This window comes from Saimiri boliviensis, chromosome 1 (assembly GCF_048565385.1).
Source record: "Saimiri boliviensis isolate mSaiBol1 chromosome 1, mSaiBol1.pri, whole genome shotgun sequence".
NCBI lineage: Eukaryota > Metazoa > Chordata > Mammalia > Primates > Cebidae > Saimiri > Saimiri boliviensis.
Genome location: NC_133449.1, coordinates 104,879,322 through 104,896,347, shown reverse-complemented (window position 1 = coordinate 104,896,347; position 17,026 = coordinate 104,879,322). Strand labels below are relative to the sequence as shown.

General features: G+C 48.2%; 1 protein-coding gene across 4 annotated transcripts in view; it reads left to right on the top strand.

The window, feature by feature from the left end:
* The window catches only part of SLC9A5 (solute carrier family 9 member A5), a 35,603-nt gene extending 20,266 nt beyond the window's left edge, over positions 1 to 15,337 (top strand). For 3 of the 4 annotated variants that reach the window (XM_074401944.1, XM_003936294.4, XM_074401945.1), the window contains 6 exons: positions 638 to 726; positions 887 to 1,013; positions 6,924 to 7,094; positions 7,627 to 7,693; positions 8,677 to 8,814; positions 13,874 to 15,336. In XM_074401944.1, the coding sequence (XP_074258045.1) occupies positions 638 to 726; positions 887 to 1,013; positions 6,924 to 7,094; positions 7,627 to 7,693; positions 8,677 to 8,814; positions 13,874 to 14,346 (1,065 nt within the window). In that variant the 3' untranslated portion in view covers positions 14,347 to 15,336. Of the gene's footprint in view, positions 1 to 637; positions 727 to 886; positions 1,014 to 6,923; positions 7,095 to 7,626; positions 7,694 to 8,676; positions 8,815 to 13,873 lie in introns of all 4 variants that reach the window. The other variant, XM_039478391.2, reaches the window with a different exon arrangement.
* The last annotated feature ends 1,689 nt before the right edge of the window (positions 15,338 to 17,026 follow it).

Below are 17,026 nucleotides of genomic sequence, written 5' to 3'. Positions count from 1 at the left end.
CACCTGTAATCCCAGCTACTCTGGAGGCTGAGGCAGGAGAATCGCTTAAATCTGGAAAGCAGAGGTTGCAGTGAGCTGAGATCATGCCACTGCACTCCAGCCTGGGCGACAGAGTGAGACTCTCAGATATAAAAAATAAATAAATAGGCCAGGCGTGGTGGCTTACACCTGTAATCCCAGCACTTTGGGAGGCTGAGGCGGGCAGATCATGAGATCAGGAGATCAAGACCAACTGGGCCAACATGGTGAAACCCCATCTCTACTGAAAATACAAAAAAATTAGCTGGGCATGGTGGTGCACACCTGTAGTCCCAGCTATTTGGGAGGCTGAGGCAGGAGAATTGCTTGAACCCAGGAGGCGGAGATTGCAGTCAGCCGAGATCTTGCCACTGCACTACAGCCTGGGCTGCAGTGCGAGACTCCATCTCTAAATAAATAAAAAAATAAAAATAGAAAGTAGGCATAAGAGTACCTATGCCACAGAATTTGTGGATTCAATATGTAAAGTGCCTAGCACAGTACCTGGCATGTCAAAAGAGTAAACTAAGTGTTCGTTATTATTATTTCCTTTATTGCCCCTGACTCCTGGGCCACCTTCCATCTGATTGCTGGCTAACCTTGGTCTTGACGCCTCCAGGGAGGCCACATCTTGTCTTCCACAGGTCTCACTCTGCCCTCTATGCCCAGCCGCAATTCCGTGGCAGAAACTTCTGTCACCAACCTGCTGTGAGTCCTTGAGCCCTTTCCCCTTCCTCATACTCATCTCCATTGGGCCCTCTCTCTGAATCCCTTCTGGGGGAGATTTGTCAGCACCTTTGTATCTGCACTTCTTCTGGCCTATGCCTCCTGCCTCCTCCCCAGCACATGTGTCCCCTGTCTCCTGCAGGAGGGAGAGTGGCAGTGGAGCGTGTCTGGATCTTCAGGTGATTGACACGGTACGCAGCGGCCGGGATCGCGAGGATGCTGTGATGCATCATCTGCTCTGCGGAGGCCTCTACAAGCCACGCCGTAGGGTGAGAGCAGGCAGGCATCAGAATTTTGAGGGGGTGGAGGTGGTCTAGGGAGAGCTTAAGAGGCAGTTGGCACCAGCTTGTTAGAGAGCTGCAGATGCCCAGCTAAAGAGTGTGGGTTTCAGCTGGGTGCAGTGGCTCACGCCTGTAATCTCAGCACTTTGGGAGGCCAAGGAGGGGGGAATCACTTGAGGTCAGGAGGTTGAGATCAGCCTGGCCAACGTAGTGAAAGTGAAACACCATAAAAAATTAGCTGGGTACGGTGGCACGTGCCTGTAATCCCAGCTACTTGGGAGGAGAATTGCTTGAATCCAGGAGGCAGAGGTTGCAGTGAGCTGAGGTCACACCACTGTACTCCAGCCTGGGTGACAGAGTGAGACTCCAAGTCAAAAAAAAAAAAAAAAGGGTGTGGGTTTCATCAGTAACAAAAAACCTCTCCTTTATTTTTATTTTTTGGAGAAAGGGTTAGCCTAATACAAGCACATTTAAGAATACCTTCTCGGCCGGGCGCGGTGGCTCAAGCCTGTAATCCCAGCACTTTGGGAGGCCGAGGCGGGTGGATCACGAGGTCAAGAGATTGAGACCAGCCTGGTCAACATGGTGAAACCCCGTCTCTACTAAAAATACAAAAAATTAGCTGGGCATGGTGGCGTGTGCCTGTAATCCCAGCTACTCAGGAGGCTGAGGCAGGAGAATTGCCTGAACCCAGGAGGCGGAGGTTGCGGTGAGCCGAGATCGTGCCATTGCACTCCAGCCTGGGTTAACAAGAGCGAAACTCTGTCTCAAAAAAAAAAAAAAAAAAAAAAAGAATACCTTCTCTGGTAGCAGAATGCAGATCAAATTGGAGGGGGTGAATTGAGAAGCTTGGAAAGCCAGTTGGGAAGCTGGAGTGAAATGTCATGGATTAGGGCCAGGTGGTGTGATTGGCTTTGATGGGGAGAGGAGACAGAGTACTGGGGGCCTTGAGGGTCACTGGAGAATGATGGGGTCACAGACAGAAGCAGGAGCACTGAGGAAGTCTCCTAGATCAGCTTAGCCTGTGGAAGGTGGGCATCTGTTTTAAATAATGGAAGTTAGTCCAATGCAGATCATGAAGCTTTTCGGCTGGAAAGGCCAAGCCCATCCAGGAGAGAATCTGTTGCAACCCCACAAGAGGGCAGCAAGCCATTACCTTGCACCTTTCTAAAATGGGAAGCCAGACATCACCAGTTCTGGCAGTTTTAACAGTCAAAGCTCTTCCTACTGTGGAAACAGAATTGGCCTCCTTTAACTTGCACCCACTGGTCCTGATTTGACTCTGCAGCTCTGCAGAATAAATCTTCCAAGGTTTCAAGACAGTTCCATTTTACACAGGCTCTCTTGCCTTCAGGCCAACATCTCTTGCCTCCTGGTGTGTCTTCTCTGGACTTAAAAAACAGGGCCCAGAATGGAAGTTGCTACTCTAGCTGTGGCTGGCCAGGGAAGGGCCTAGAATCTCTCTTACCATTCTAGTTCTAGAACTTGCTATTTCTCTTCCCACAGCCCAAGATCCCTCCAGCCTTGACTTACCACCCTAGGACCCCACATTGTCCTTAGAATCTGCTAAACTCCCAGGTCTCCTCAGTTAATGGCTGTCAGAACCTGTCTCATCCCAACCTGTGGAGTTTTTAAAAAACCTTTTTCTTATTCAAAATTCCAGTAGAGAGAATAAAATAACTCATATTTATCTATCAACCAGCTCTGAAAAATCAGTGCATGATTAATTCTATTACATTCTATAGCCCTACCACATCCCGCCCACACTTTATCTTAAAAAAAACTCCAAACATCATATCACATCATCTCAAAATATTTCAGTATGTCTCTCTAAGTGGCAAGAACTCTTTTTTTTTTTTTTTTTTTTTGAGACGGAGTTTTGCTCTTGTTACCCAGGCTGGAGTGCAATGGCACGATCTCGGCTCACCACAACCTCCGCCTCCTGGGTTCAAGCAATTCTCCTGCCTCAGCCTCCTGAGTAGCTGGAATTACAGGCAAGCGCCACCATGCCCAGCTAATTTTTTGTATTTTTAGTAGAGACGGGGTTTCACCATGTTGACCAGGATGGTCTCGATCTCTCGACCTTGTGATCCACCCGCCTCGGCCTCCCAAAGTGCTGGGATTACAGGCTTGAGCCACCGTGCCCGGCCCTGGCAAGAACTCTTACATCCAGTCAGTATTCAATAAATATCTTTTTTTCCAGCTGGATGCTCAAATCAGGATCCAAATTAAGTCCACATTCAGCATTTGGGAAATATGTCTCTTCATTAAAAAAAAAAACTATAATAGTTCTTTCTCCCCTCTTTATCTCCCTTACTATTCATTTATTGAAGAAACTGGATACTTTGTCTTGGAGAATTGCACACTTTCTAGATTTTGCTGACTGTATCCCAGTGGTGTTGTTTAACATGTTCCTCCATTCCCTGTATTTCCTGGTTGTTAAATCTAGAGGCCTGATCAGATTCAGGGACATTCAATAGCTATGCTATATATTTTCTGTGGTGACACATCAGGAAATACATAATGATTTGGAGGGGGTGTGTGTGTGTGTGTGGTGTATGTCTAAGATTGGTCAGTGGGTTCAGTCCAATCAGTTCAGTCTGTTTTTTAAAAATCTGGAATAGTTTGTGTATATCCTGTTAAATGTCATCTTATTTGCTTTAGTCCATCATCCTATTGTTTGGTTCCCATGTCTGCCACCAAATGTCTTCTTCTTAGATTTATATCATCTGAAAATTTGTTAAGCCTGTTAACTTTGTATTCATCCAAATCAACATAAACATGTTGAACAGGATAGAGCTGAGGGCAGAGCCCTGTGGCATGCTACTAAAGACTTTCCTCCAGTCTGACATGGATCAAGCATTTTTGGGGTATGGTAACGTAACCAGTTCTGAATCCACTTAGTATAATAACACAATCCACAATTTATCATGTTCTCCATAGAAATATCATTAGAGGGAGACAGAGATATCTAGTATGCAGTTAGAAAGATAAGATTAGGCCGGGCGCGGTGGCTCAAGCCTGTAATCCCAGCACTTTGGGAGGCCGAGGCGGGTGGATCACGAAGTCGAGAGATCGAGACCATCCTGGTCAACATGGTGAAACCCCGTCTCTACTAAAGGTGCAAAAAATTAGCTGGGCATGGTGGCGTGTGCCTGTAATCCCAGCTACTTAGGAGGCTGAGGCAGGAGAATTGCCTGAGCCCAGGAGGCGGAGGTTGCGGTGAGCCGAGATCGCACCATTGCACTCCAGCCTGGGTAACAAGAGCGAAACTCCGTCTCAAAAAAAAAAAAAAAAAAAAAAAAAAAAAAAAAAAAAAGAAAGATAAGATTATAGTTTAATAGATAAGGGCTGGAGAGAGATTTGGAAGCAATCCATATCAGGTTTTGTTACTTGGCTACCACAGAATCCCATTGGGAACTTCCTGGCTTAACCTGAAGATTCTGATTCTGCAGTTTGGAGTGGAACTAAGAATCTGTGTTCTTTTTTTTTTTTTTTTTTTTTTTTTTTGAGATGGAGTTTCCCTCTTGTTGCCCAGGCTGGAGTGCAATGGCGCAATTTCTGCTCACTGCATCCTCCGTCTCCCAGGTTCAAGAGATTCTTCTGCCTCAGCCTCCTGAGTAGCTGAGATTACAGGCATGCACCGCTACGCCCAGCTAATTTTGTTTTTTTAGTAGAGACAGTTTCTCTATGTTGGTCAGGCTGGTCTTGAACTCCTGACCTCAGGTGATCTGTCTGCCTCTGCCTCCCAAAGTGTTGGGATTACAGGTGTGAACCACTAAGCCTGACTGAATCTGTGTTCTTACTAAGTTGCCCAGGTTATTCAAATGCAGCTGGTCTGATGACTGATATTCAAGAACCACAGGTCTATATCACTGGGATAGCTGGGGCGGACAGAATGAGTAAGTTCTCTGGGGAGAGTGTTTACTGGGGAGAGAGGAGGGCTAAAGATAACACTGAGGAATGCACATGGGAGAAAAGGAAGGAGAGCCAAAGACAAGGAACCCTTGGAGAAGCAGTGGCAGGTGGTGTCTCAGGCCTGGGGCAGAAAGAGGGCTAGATGCTGTGCAGAGGCAGAGCCCACCACACTGGTGACCAGCGAGAAGGCAGCACTGTGGAGCTGTGGACCCCGGGGTTGCATTTCTGGTATTTAAGGAAGTGGTGAGTAGGAGAGAAAGTGTCAGAATCAAATTATAAAACTGTGGCAGCGAAAGGGAGACAACAGTGTTCATAGGGAGACTTTCTTTAATGAGGCAAGGGCAGGAGCTTGAAAACTGAGAGGAGGGAGCCAAATGGTGAGGGAAGGGGTGAAGATACAGGAGAGTGGAGAAATAGGAGGCAGCAGGAACTTCTGGAGGCAGAAAGGGGGAAACTGAACCATGTGGAGGCCAGGGCTGGGCAGCAATGAGCCTTGTGAAGGAGATGGACTCCTTCATACCAGGAGAGAGGGTGCCTCCTGGTGCATAGGTAGAGGAGGAGGGCAGATGGAAGACTTGAAGAGGGCTCTTAGAACTGGTTCAGGGAAGCAGAAAATATGAGATAAAGGGACCAGACTTGGGATGTGAAGCAAAATAAGATTATCTGGCAGGTGCTGGGCAGTATTTCAGGGGATTACCACTAGATGATGAAAAGGAGCTACGCAGGGAGGGTAGAGGTAGAGGCAGTCTAGGTGAGTGTGTAGTGGGCCTGGTCTTTATGAGAGTTTTTTTTTTTTTTTTTTTTTTTTTTTGAGACGGAGTTTCGCTCTTGTTACCCAGGCTGGAGTGCAATGGCGCGATCTCGGCTCACCACAACCTCCGCCTCCTGGGCTCAGGCAATTCTCCTGTCTCAGCCTCCTAAGTAGCGGGGATTACAGGCATGCGCCACCACGCCCAGCTAGTTTTTTGTATTTTTAGTAGAGACGGGGTTTCACCATGTTGACCAGGATGGTCTCGATCTCTCGACCTCGTGATCCACCTGCCTCGGCCTCCCAAAGTGCTGGGATTACAGGCTTGAGCCACCACGCCCGGCTCTTTATGAGAGTTAAAAAGAGCATAGCCAGGTACAGTGGCTCATGCCTATAATCCCAGGACTTTGGAAGGCCAAGGTGGGCAGATCACCTGAGGTCAGGAGTTCAAGACCAGCCTGGCAATATGGTGAAACCCTATCTCTACTAAAAATACAAGAATTAGCTGGGTGTGATGGCAGGTGCCTGTAATCCCAGCTACTTGGGAGACTGAGGCAGGAGAATTGCTTGAACCCCGGAGGCAGAGGTTGTGCCACTGCACTCCAGCTTGGGTGACAACAGCAGAACTCTCTCTCTCAAAAAAAAAAAAGAGCAGATGATAGGGGTGAGCCTAAATTATTGGGACTGAGAAGGTCCAGGGTGTCAGGGGAGACAGTTAACGAAAGTTCAAAGTGCAGCACAGGATATCATGGTGGTGGTTGTAGAAATGGCTAGATGGGAGAATCCAGCTGGAGAAAGGATCCTGTGTAGCCAGAAGGGAGCAGGGAGGCTGGGCATGTGGGCAAAGCTCAGATCAGTGGAGGTAGCAAAGCTCAGATCAATGGAAGTAGAAAAAAGAAAATGTTCCCCATGTTGTCAATAGTACCGGAACAAGACAGAGGGTCACCTTCAAATCAGAGAGAATTGGGAAAGGATGGCAAGGGATGGAGAAGGCCAGGTTTGGGGGGAATAAGTTCTGGTATAAAGGGAAGCTTCTCCCAGGGAACTGAGTACACAGAGTCTCTGGCTGGGTTCCTCTTGTATTTTGTTTTGTTTTGTTTTTCAATCCATTGTTAATTCTGGAAAAGCTGGGCTGGCAGGACCTGTGTTGAATATGTTGGGGCTGTGGCCTGGGGTTCCTGTGGGAGGCCAAGGCATCTGGCCTCATAGCGAGGTGGGGCTGTCATTGCCAGTACAAAGCCAGCTGCAGTCGCCACTTCATCTCAGAGGATGCGCAGGAGCGGCAGGACAAGGAGGTCTTCCAGCAGAACATGAAGCGGCGGCTGGAGTCCTTTAAATCCACCAAGCACAACATCTGCTTCACCAAGAGCAAGCCACGACCCCGCAAGACTGGCCGCAGGAAGGCATGTCTTCTCTTAGGGACTCCTCTTTGGAGCTGGAGGCTGATAGCATGCAGTTTTGAGCCCCCAAGTGTTAGGATCCAGCTGAGGGGAACCCCCATTTGGATAGTCCTTAGGCACTTGATGACTGTAGCAGTTTGGGTTCCCTTTTAGATGTTCTTAGAGCCCCAGAGGGTTAAGGTGAGACCTTCAGAGGGGGAGCAGCCTCTTGGCCAAGTGGCCACCTGCTGGGAGGCAGCAGGAGCTCCTACCAAAAATGAAAAAGGCAGGAGAAAAGGAGATTCCTTTGAGGGGCAACTCCATGAGCCCCTAAGTCAGCCCAGGCTGATGCATCCAGATTTCTTTTTGGGGCATTGTTCACTCAGACCCTACAATTCCTGCCTGGTTGGCCAAAGGTTGTAGAACCAGTGGGACTGATGCAAATTTCCTCCCGTGCTGGGTTGGGAAAACTTGTCCTCCTGTTGACCCCACCAAATGACAGGGTTGGGGTGGGGAGCAGGGGCCAGAGGCTCAGGTTTTCTTTCTTGGTCCTTAGAAGGATGGTGTGGCGAATGCTGAGGCTACAAATGGGAAACCTCGAGACCTGGGCTTTCAGGACACAGGCAAGCAGGGAGTAGGGTGGGATTGAAGATGGGAGGAAGGAGGGAAAGGACTGGGGCTCACCACCCAGAATCCTGGAGGACCTGCTCTAGGGTGCATTTTAAGCACCATGAACTGGGGCTCTTCCCCCAGGGACTTGATTTCCAACTTGGAAATGTTCAAAGCAGTTATTAGACAATGCATGACAGGAGGCATCTGATTGTTAACTAAGGGTTACAGGCCCCAAGGACTTGGAAAAGGTGTCATGGAGAAGGGGGAGTTTGGTCTGGGCCTTGGAGGATGGATGGGCCCTGGGGCCCAGTATACTGTCTGCAAAGCCAGTTCTGTTTTGTTTTTTTGAGATGGAGTCTTACTCCGGTGCCCAGGCTGGAGTGCAGTGGTGCTATCTCAGCTCACTGCAACCTCTGCCTCCCAGGTTCAAATGATTCTCCTACCTCAGCCTCCCAAGTAGGCGGGATTACAGGCGCATGCCACCATGCCTGGCTAATTTTTTTTGTGTTTTTGGTAGAAACAGGGTTTCACCTTGTTGGCCTGGCTGGTCTTGGATGCCTGACCTCAGGTGATCCACCCGCCTCAGCCTCCCAAAGTGTTGGGATTACAGGCGTGAGCTACTGCACCTGGCTACAAAGCCAGTTTTGTATGATCTGAATGTTAATGGGACTTCCAGCAATCCAAGTGCTTATGTTTCCAGTGGATCATGGGATTTGGGGATGGAAAAAAAAGGATGGGGAAGATGGAAAGTGTGGTCCTCATGGCTTCCTCTGCGGACTTAGGTTCCTCTGGTTGCCTCCTTGGGCTCTGCAGTGTCACTTCTCTTTCTCCCAAGTCACCACCTCCTAGGCCAGTGCTTGAAAAAGCCAGAGGAGAAAGTAGGTGTCTCTGCCAATGTGTGTACTGCCTAGGGAGACGGAGCTGGCTTGGGGCTGTGCAGTCCCAAGAGGCAGCTGCCAGCCCAGGCCGCCTGACTTTGCTCGTCTCTGTCCAGCTGCTGTGATATTAACCGTGGAGTCTGAGGAGGAGGAGGAGGAGAGCGACAGTTCAGAGACAGAGAAGGAGGACGATGAGGGCATCATCTTTGTGGCTCGGGCCACCAGTGAGGTTCTCCAAGAGGGCAAGGTCTCAGGTAATGGCTTCCTCCCTGTCCCACTTCCCTCTGGAGCAAGCTGATTTCCTTTCTTTTCACTCATGGCCTCTACTCTAGACAACTCCCTTTTTCTATTCACCAGTTTATGCACCAGCCAGCATTTGCAGAGCATCTTCTTCATATCAGATGCCTGACATAAATGATACTCAACCCTCACAACAACCAAGATGGGGAAATTGAGCTCAGACAGCCTAAGGGACTCGTGACTTGTCAAGCATCACATAGTAGAACCAGAATTTGAACCTGACCCATCTGACTCCAAAGCCCAGAGCCTTTTTAAATATTATTTTATTTTAGACAGAGTTTTGTTCTTGTTGCCCAGGCTGGAGTACAGTGGTGTGATCTTGGCTTACTGCAACCTCTGCCTCCCGGGTTCAAGCAATTCTGCCTCAGTCTCCCAAGTAGCTGGGATTTCAGACGTGCACCATCACACCTGGTCTCGAACTCCTGACCCCAGGTGATCCATCTGCTTTGGCCTCCCAAAGTGCTGGGATTACAGGTGTGAGTCACCACACTTAGCCTTTTCTTTTTTTTATTTTCTTTGATGCCATTCTTGCATTGCTATAATTTTTTTTTTTTTTTTTTTTTTTTTTTTTTTTTTTTTTTGAGACAGGATCTCACTCCGTCACCCAGGCTGGATCACGAATTGCACAATGGCATGATCATGGCTCACTGCAGCCTTGATCTCCAGGACTCAAGTGATCCTCCCAGCTCAGCTTCCCTAGTAGTAGGGACTACAGGTGTGCACTAGCACACCCAGCTGATTTTTTTTCTTTTTTTTTTTTTTCCAAGATGGAGTTTCACTCTTGTTGCCCAGGCTGGAGTGCAATAGTGTTATCTCGGTTCACTGCAACCTCTGCCTCCTGGGTTCAAGTGATTCTCCTTATTCAGCCTCTGGAGTAGCAGGGATTACAGGAGTGCACCACGACCATGCCCAGCTAATTTTGTATTTTTAGTAGAGACAGGGTTTCTCCATGTTGGTCAGGCTGGTCTCGAACTCCTGACCTCAGGTGATCCACCCACCTTGGCCTCCCAAAGTGTTGGGATTACAGGCGTGAGCCACTGCACCCAGGGTTTTTTGTTTTTTGGGTTTTTTTTTTTTTTTGAAACAGAGTTTTCCTCTTTTTGCCCAGGCTGGAGTGCAGTGGTGCAATCTCAGCTCATTGCAACTGCTGCCTCCTGGGTTCAAATGATTCTCCTGCCTCAGCCTCCCAAGTAGCTGGGATTACAGGTGCCTGCTACCATGCCTGGATAATTTTTTTTATTTTTAGTAGAGACAGAGTTTCACTGTGTTAATCAGGCTGTTTTTTGTTTTGTTTTGTTTTGTTTTGTTTTTGAGATGCAGTCTTGCTCTGTCAGCAGGCTGGAGTGCAGTGGTGGGATCTCAGCTCACTGCAACCTCTGCCTCCTGGGTTCAAACAATTTTCTTGCCTCAGCCTCCCTAATAGCTGGGACTACAGGAATGCACCACCATGGCCAGCTAATTTTTGTATTTTTAGTAGCAACAGGGTTTCATAATGTTGGCCAGGATGGTCTTGATCTCCCAACCTCATGATCTACCTGCCTTGGCCTCCCAAAGTCCTGGGATTACAGGTGTCAGCCACTGCATTCAGCCTATTCAGGCTGGTCTTGAACTCCTGACCTCAGGTGATCCACCTGCCTTGGCCTCCTAAAGTGCTGGGATTATAGGCATAAGCCACCTCGCCCAGCCCACCCAGCTGATTTTTAAAATTTTTGTAGAAATGAGGTTTCGCTTTGTTACCCAGGCTGGCCTCAAACTCCTGGACTCAAGCAATCTTCCCACCTTGGTCTCCCAAAATGCTGGGATTACAGGTGTGACTCGCCATGCCACCCACACCTTTTCAAGGCCATGCTGCCTCCCTTTATAGTCTAGTGAGGAACAGGAAGTAGTGAGCAAACCATGGGCTCTGTTGAGACCCATGCCCTCAAGTAGAGCTTCAGGTGAAAGTGGCAGCCTGACCTGGAGGAGGAGACTGAAGTCATCAAAACGGAATTAATGTGGATAAAAATACAGTATATAAGCATTTCCATGTATGTATAGAGACCTAATTCACTCATAATGTCATTATCACTGGTGGCTGGGACCCTCAAATGTTTTTACAGATTTTTTATCATAGGAAATTTCTTTCTTTCTTTTTTTTTCTGGTAGCTGGTATGTAGCTAAGGAAATTTCAAAATATACAATGATAAAACTATAAAATGAACTCCCATTTATCCATTATCCAGCTTCAATAATTACCTACTCATAGCCAATCTCATTTCACCTAAACCTCACCTATGCCTCTCCCTCCACTGGGTTCTTCTGATACAAGTCTAAAATGTCATATCACTTTATCAATAAATACTTCAGTACATATCTCTAAAAGATAAAGATTCTTTTATTTTTTTTTTTCTTTTGAGACGGTCTCTCTTTGTTGCCCAGGCTGGAGTGCAGTAGTGCGATCATAGCTCACTGCAGCCTTCAACACCCAAGCTCAAGCAATCCTTTTGCCTCAGCCTCCAGAGTAGCTGGGACTTCAGGCACAGACCATCATGCTCAGCCATCTTTTTTTTTTTCTAGTAGAGATGAGGTCTTGTTATGTTGCCCAGGCTAATATTAAACTCTTGTGCACAAGTGATCTTCAGCCTCCCAAACCGATGAGTCACACCCAGCCAGGTAAGAAATTTTCTTTTTTTTTTCTGAGTTAGGATCTCTCTTTGACACCCAGGTGGGAGTGCAATGGTGGGATCATGACTCAGCACCTCCTCAACCTCCTGGGCTCAAGCCACTGCACCCAGCCTCAGACAAGAATTCTTGATTCCTGCCTATAGTCATTTGAGCCCAGGAGGCTGAGGCAACAGTGAGCTATGATCTCGCCACTACATTCCAGCCTGGGCAACAGAACAAGACTCTGTCCCTTAAAAAAAAAAAAAAAATTCTTTAAAATATATATATAACGACAATGCCATTACCATGTCTAAAATCTGTCATCAAATATCAAATCATTGCTCAAATTTCCCTGATTGTCATATATATATATATATATATATTTTACAGTAAGTTTGTTCAATGTCCCTTTTAACCTATAGCAGTGATTCTCAAAGGGGATGGTGGTGGAGTGATTTTGCTTTCCCAGGGGACACTTGGCACTGCCCAGAGACATTTTTGGTTGTCAGGGAAGATGCCCTTGTATTGAGTAGGTAGACGCCAGGGATACTGCTAAACATCCTACAATGCACAAGATAACCCCCGACAGCAAAGAGTAGCTGTCCCAAAATGTCAAGTGTCAAGTTTGATAAACTCTGATATATAGGTTTCCCCCAAACCTCCTTTTTTTCTCTTCACAAACGTATTTATTGAAGAAACCCACTTATTTGTCCTGCAGTCCTTCTCTGTCTGGATTTTGGTGATTGCATCCCCAAAGTGTCATTTAATATGTTGCTCTGTCTCTTAAATTTCCTTTAAACCAGTAAATCTACAGGCAGTGGCTCATGCCTGTAATCCCAGCACTTTGGGAGGCCAAGGTGGGCAGATTACCTGAGGTCAGGAGTTTGAGACCAGCCTGGTCAACATGGTGAAACCCCATCTCTACTAAAGATATTTTTTAAAGAAATTAGCCGGGCGTGGTGGTGGGCAGGTGCCTGTATCCCACCTACTCTGGAGGCTGAGGCGGGAGAATAGCTTGAACCTGGAAGATGGAGGTTGCAGTGAGCCGAGATCACACCACTGCACTCCAGCCTGGGTGACAGAGCAAGACTCTGTCTCAAACAAAGAAACAAAAACAAACAAACAAACATCCCCCTCATCAATTATTTGGTTACTTTGCGGAAGAGTTCACACAGGAAATGCTTGATTCTTTTTCAGTTTTCAGACCAAAGAGTTAGTTCCCTAGCAGCCTCTAAAGGTGAATAGCAAAGGTTTGTTTTACACTTTTTGTTGTTATCACATTTTAATATTCTAGGTCTTTCAAGAGATACCGTTTTACTTAATCATAGCATCAATACATTTCACACATGTATTCAAGTAAGCTTATTGGGCTGCTCAGGACTTTATCAATGAACAGATATATGCTGTGCTTGACTTTGAAGAGCTGGGGTGGTTGGTGGCCAGAGGGATTCTCTTTCCTCCTTCAGAACCTCAGACTTCCTGTAATTCAGCCCTGCCCCTGCAGTTCTGGGATTCTTAACTCAAGTCCCCTATGCCGCGTCATCCCTTTGTGGCAAAGCTCTGGCCTGCTGTTAGGTTTGCATAAGCTCACACTCCTGGGCTCTGTTCCACCAAAGGGCTGTGGTGGGTACTCAGGCAGGATGCCCAGCAGAAAAACCTTTGGCCTGCAGTCTCCAGGTCTTTCTTACCCTCCTTGGCAGCTGGTGTTTCTCCCTCACTGGCTGGATGGAATGGGGCTTTGTCAGGAAGCTGTTTCAGAGACCCGTGCTGCAAGTTGGGTGAGGGGACTGGAGATGGGGCTTCCTTCCTTCCTGCCTCCTGCTTTCGCTATCTTTTTATTTTCATTGTATTTATTTATTTTTTAGATAAAGTCTCACTCTTTTACCCAGGCTGGAGTGCAACCTCCAACTCCTGGGTTCAAGTGATTATCCTGCCTCAGCCTCCCGAGTAGCTAGGATTACAGGCGTGTGCCACCACAACTGACTTAATTTTTGTATTTTTAGTAGAGATGGGGTCTCACCATGTTGGCCAGGCTGGTCTCTAACTCCTAAGCTCAGGTAATCCACTGCCTTGGTCTCCCAAAGTGCTTGGATTACACGTGTGAGCCACTGCGCCTGGCCAACTTTCCTTATTTTCATTTGTTCGATAGGTATTTCTTGAGCAACTACTGTGTGCCCGGCCCTGTGCTAGGTGCTGGGGATACAGTGGAGAGCAAAACCAGCTATGGTACTTCCCCTCAGTAAGACATTCATCAGATAATCACACAAATGGATAGCATATGGAAACTGTCACATGAATTTATGAAAATGTGCTTATACTTGAGTTTTCCACTGTATTGGTAATGCGTTCATGTACACTCTTTGTCCCCAGGAAGCCTTGAGGTGTGCCCGAGCCCACGAATCATTCCCCCCTCCCCAACCTGTGCAGAGAAGGAGCTCCCCTGGAAGAGTGGGCAAGGGGACCTGGCAGTGTATGTGTCCTCGGAAACCACCAAGATTGTGCCTGTGGACATGCAGACAGGCTGGAACCAGAGCATGTCATCCCTGGAGAGCCTAGCATCTCCTCCCTGTAACCAGGCCCCAACTCTGACCTGCCTGCCTCTCCATCCACGGGGCGCTGAAGAGCCCCAGGCCCCTCTCTATCCGCCTTCTGATCCACGCCCTAGCTTTGCCTTCCCCCCAAGCCTGGCCAAGGCTGGCCGCTCCCACAGTGAGAGCAGTGCTGACCTCCCCCAGCAGCAGGAGCTGCAGCCTCTTATGGGCCACAAGGACCACACCCATCTCAGCCCAGGCACCGCTAACTCCCACTGGTGTATCCAGTTCAACAGAGGCAGCCGGCTGTAGCCCAGGGTCTTGGGGAGGAGCAGGTGGTAGAATCCCTGTGGGAAATGCTCCCTGGGCGATGGGTAGAATCCTTGCAACCTGACATGAGGCCAGAGGGGTCTGGGCTGAAGTAGCAATTGGGCTTCCTTGGGGCTGGTCACAGGGGTCACCTGAGCTGGTCCTCACAGGGGCCTTTCTCGCCACCTCCCTGCTCCTAATCCCTGCCACCTTCCATTTCAGTAAGGCCTCTACTCTGGCTCTGGATTCAGTCCAGGCCTTCTAGGGGCTAGGCCCAGAGACGTGGGTTGCTGGTCCCCCTTCCCTAGTGGGTTTTCCTGGAGACTCTATAGGCAGCTGCTCCTGCTCCGAAAGCTAGGACGTCATTCCTCAGTGAATGCCAGCCTTCCCTGTCCCCATTCCCTCCCCAGCACTGGGTCAGTGGTACCCTGGCAGTGAGGCTCCGTGAGGGGCTGGCCCTCAGAGGAACTGGAGTGGGAGGTGGGGCAGGCCTTAACCTTGGGCTTTGCTGCCCTGCTGGGTCAGCTACCCATAGTCCATTTTTTTTAGGGCAGTGGGAACCTCTGCTTCCAATTCTTGCTTTAACCTCTTCCCTTTGCTGTCAGGTATTGGGGTAATGGTTCCTCCTTTTCTAAGACCAAGGCTGGGGTGACTGGGCTACGCTTCAGTTCAAGACTGCTGCTGAGCTGGGGTCATTCTGGGATCTGCTGCTCTAGGTCCAAGTCTGGACCTTTCCGATCCTTGGGTCTGGGTTTTTTGAGAAGGGGACATAGTGGCCTCTGGGCTGTCATGTCACCACCTGAACATTCCCCAGAAAAGGAACCCAGTGTCTCAGGGCCACTGCTCCATTGCTCTGGGGGCTGGGACGTCTGGCTAAGCAGGGGCTGATTGGGTGGCAGGTGATTTTCCAGGGGTTAGCACCTGCCTTGTGTTTTGTACCTTGAACCTAAGATATATTAAACATCTCTCAGATGGATGAGTGTCTTGTGTCCATGTATCAGGCGGTTCTTAGGGTGGGGGCAACAGGGGCATCTGGTGAAGGAGATGAAAACCCAACTTCCTGCCCCAAGGATTGAGAATGGAGGGGAATCCTAGGCAGAACTGTTCATCCTCTGGTCCCCTGTCATGCATCCCCCATACCTTTCCAATATTGTCCTCTTAGCAGGGGGCCTGCAGTGGTGGTCAAGAGGATCACTATTTTGGCACGGAATCACAGAACTAGAAGTCTACAAAATAAGAAAGGCTAGCAGGGAAAGACCCCAGAGGTCCGGTGCCAAGCTGCCCTGATGCAGCCATCACACACCTAGGACCAGATGAGCATTTCTTGAAAACCTGGACTCAGGTATAGGACACATGAACAGAAGTGGCCTTTTGCACATGACAGGTGGGAGGGCAATCTCAAGGGCTCAAGGGATTTGGTTACCTGGAGTGTTTAATTATTTTTGGAGACAAGATTTTGTTCTATCACCCAGGCTGGAGTGCAGTGGCACAATCATAGATCACTGCATCCCTGGGCTCAAAGAATATTCTTAATGCAGTCTCCCAAGTAGCTAGGACTACAGGTGTGTACCACCATGCCCGGCTAATTTTTAAACTTTTGTTTTTACTTTATTTATTTATTTATTTATTTATTTATTTATTTTTATTTATTTATTTTTTTGAGACGGAGTTTTGCTCCTGTTACCCAGGCTGGAGTGCAATGGCGCGATCTCGGCTCACCGCAACCTCCGCCTCCTGGGTTCAGGCAATTCTCCTGCCTCAGCCTCCCGAGTAGCTGGGATTACAGGCACGTGCCACCATGCCCAGCTAATTTTTTTGTATTTTTAGTAGAGACGGGGTTTCACCATGTTGACCAGGATGGTCTCGATCTCTTGACCTCGTGATCCACCCGCCTCGGCCTCCCAAAGTGCTGGGATTACAGGCTTGAGCCACCGCGCCCGGCCCTTATATTTATTTATTTTTAGAAACAGGATCTCATTCTGTCACCCAGGCTAGAGCGCAGTGGCATGATCTCAGCTCACTGCAACCTCTGTCTCCTGGGTTCAAGCAATTGTCATGCCTCAGTCTCCTGAGTAGCTGGGACTACAGGCACATGCCACCATGCCTGGCTAATTTTTTGTATTTTCAGTAGAGATGGGATTTCACCATGTTGGCCAGGCTGGTCTCAAACTCCTGACCTCAAGTGATCTGCCTGCCTCAGCTTCCCAAAGTGCTGGGATTATAGGTGTGAGCCACCACACCTGGTATATATATTTTTTTTTTCTAGAGATAGGGTCTCACTATGTTGCCCAGGCTGTTTTTGAACTCCTGACCTCAAACAATCCTCATTCTTTGGCCACCTCAAGTGTTGGAATTACAGGTGTGAGCCACCTCACCTGGCCATGAGTGTTTATTATGTAAATCAGATAGTATGGGGTCCAGAAACAAGAATTGAAATCCCTAGATAACAGTAGTCCCCAAATCCAATTCCCCTGGTATCTGAAGGACTTAAAAAAAAAAACTGGGCTGGGCACAGGGGCTCTCACCTATAATCCCAGCACTTTGGGAGGCTGGAGGCGGGCAGATCATGAAATCAGAAGATTGAGACCATCCTGGCCAACATGGTGAAACCCCATCTCTACTAAAAATACAAAAAAAAAAAAAAAAAAAAATTAGCTCAGCATGGTGGCGCGCACTGGTAATC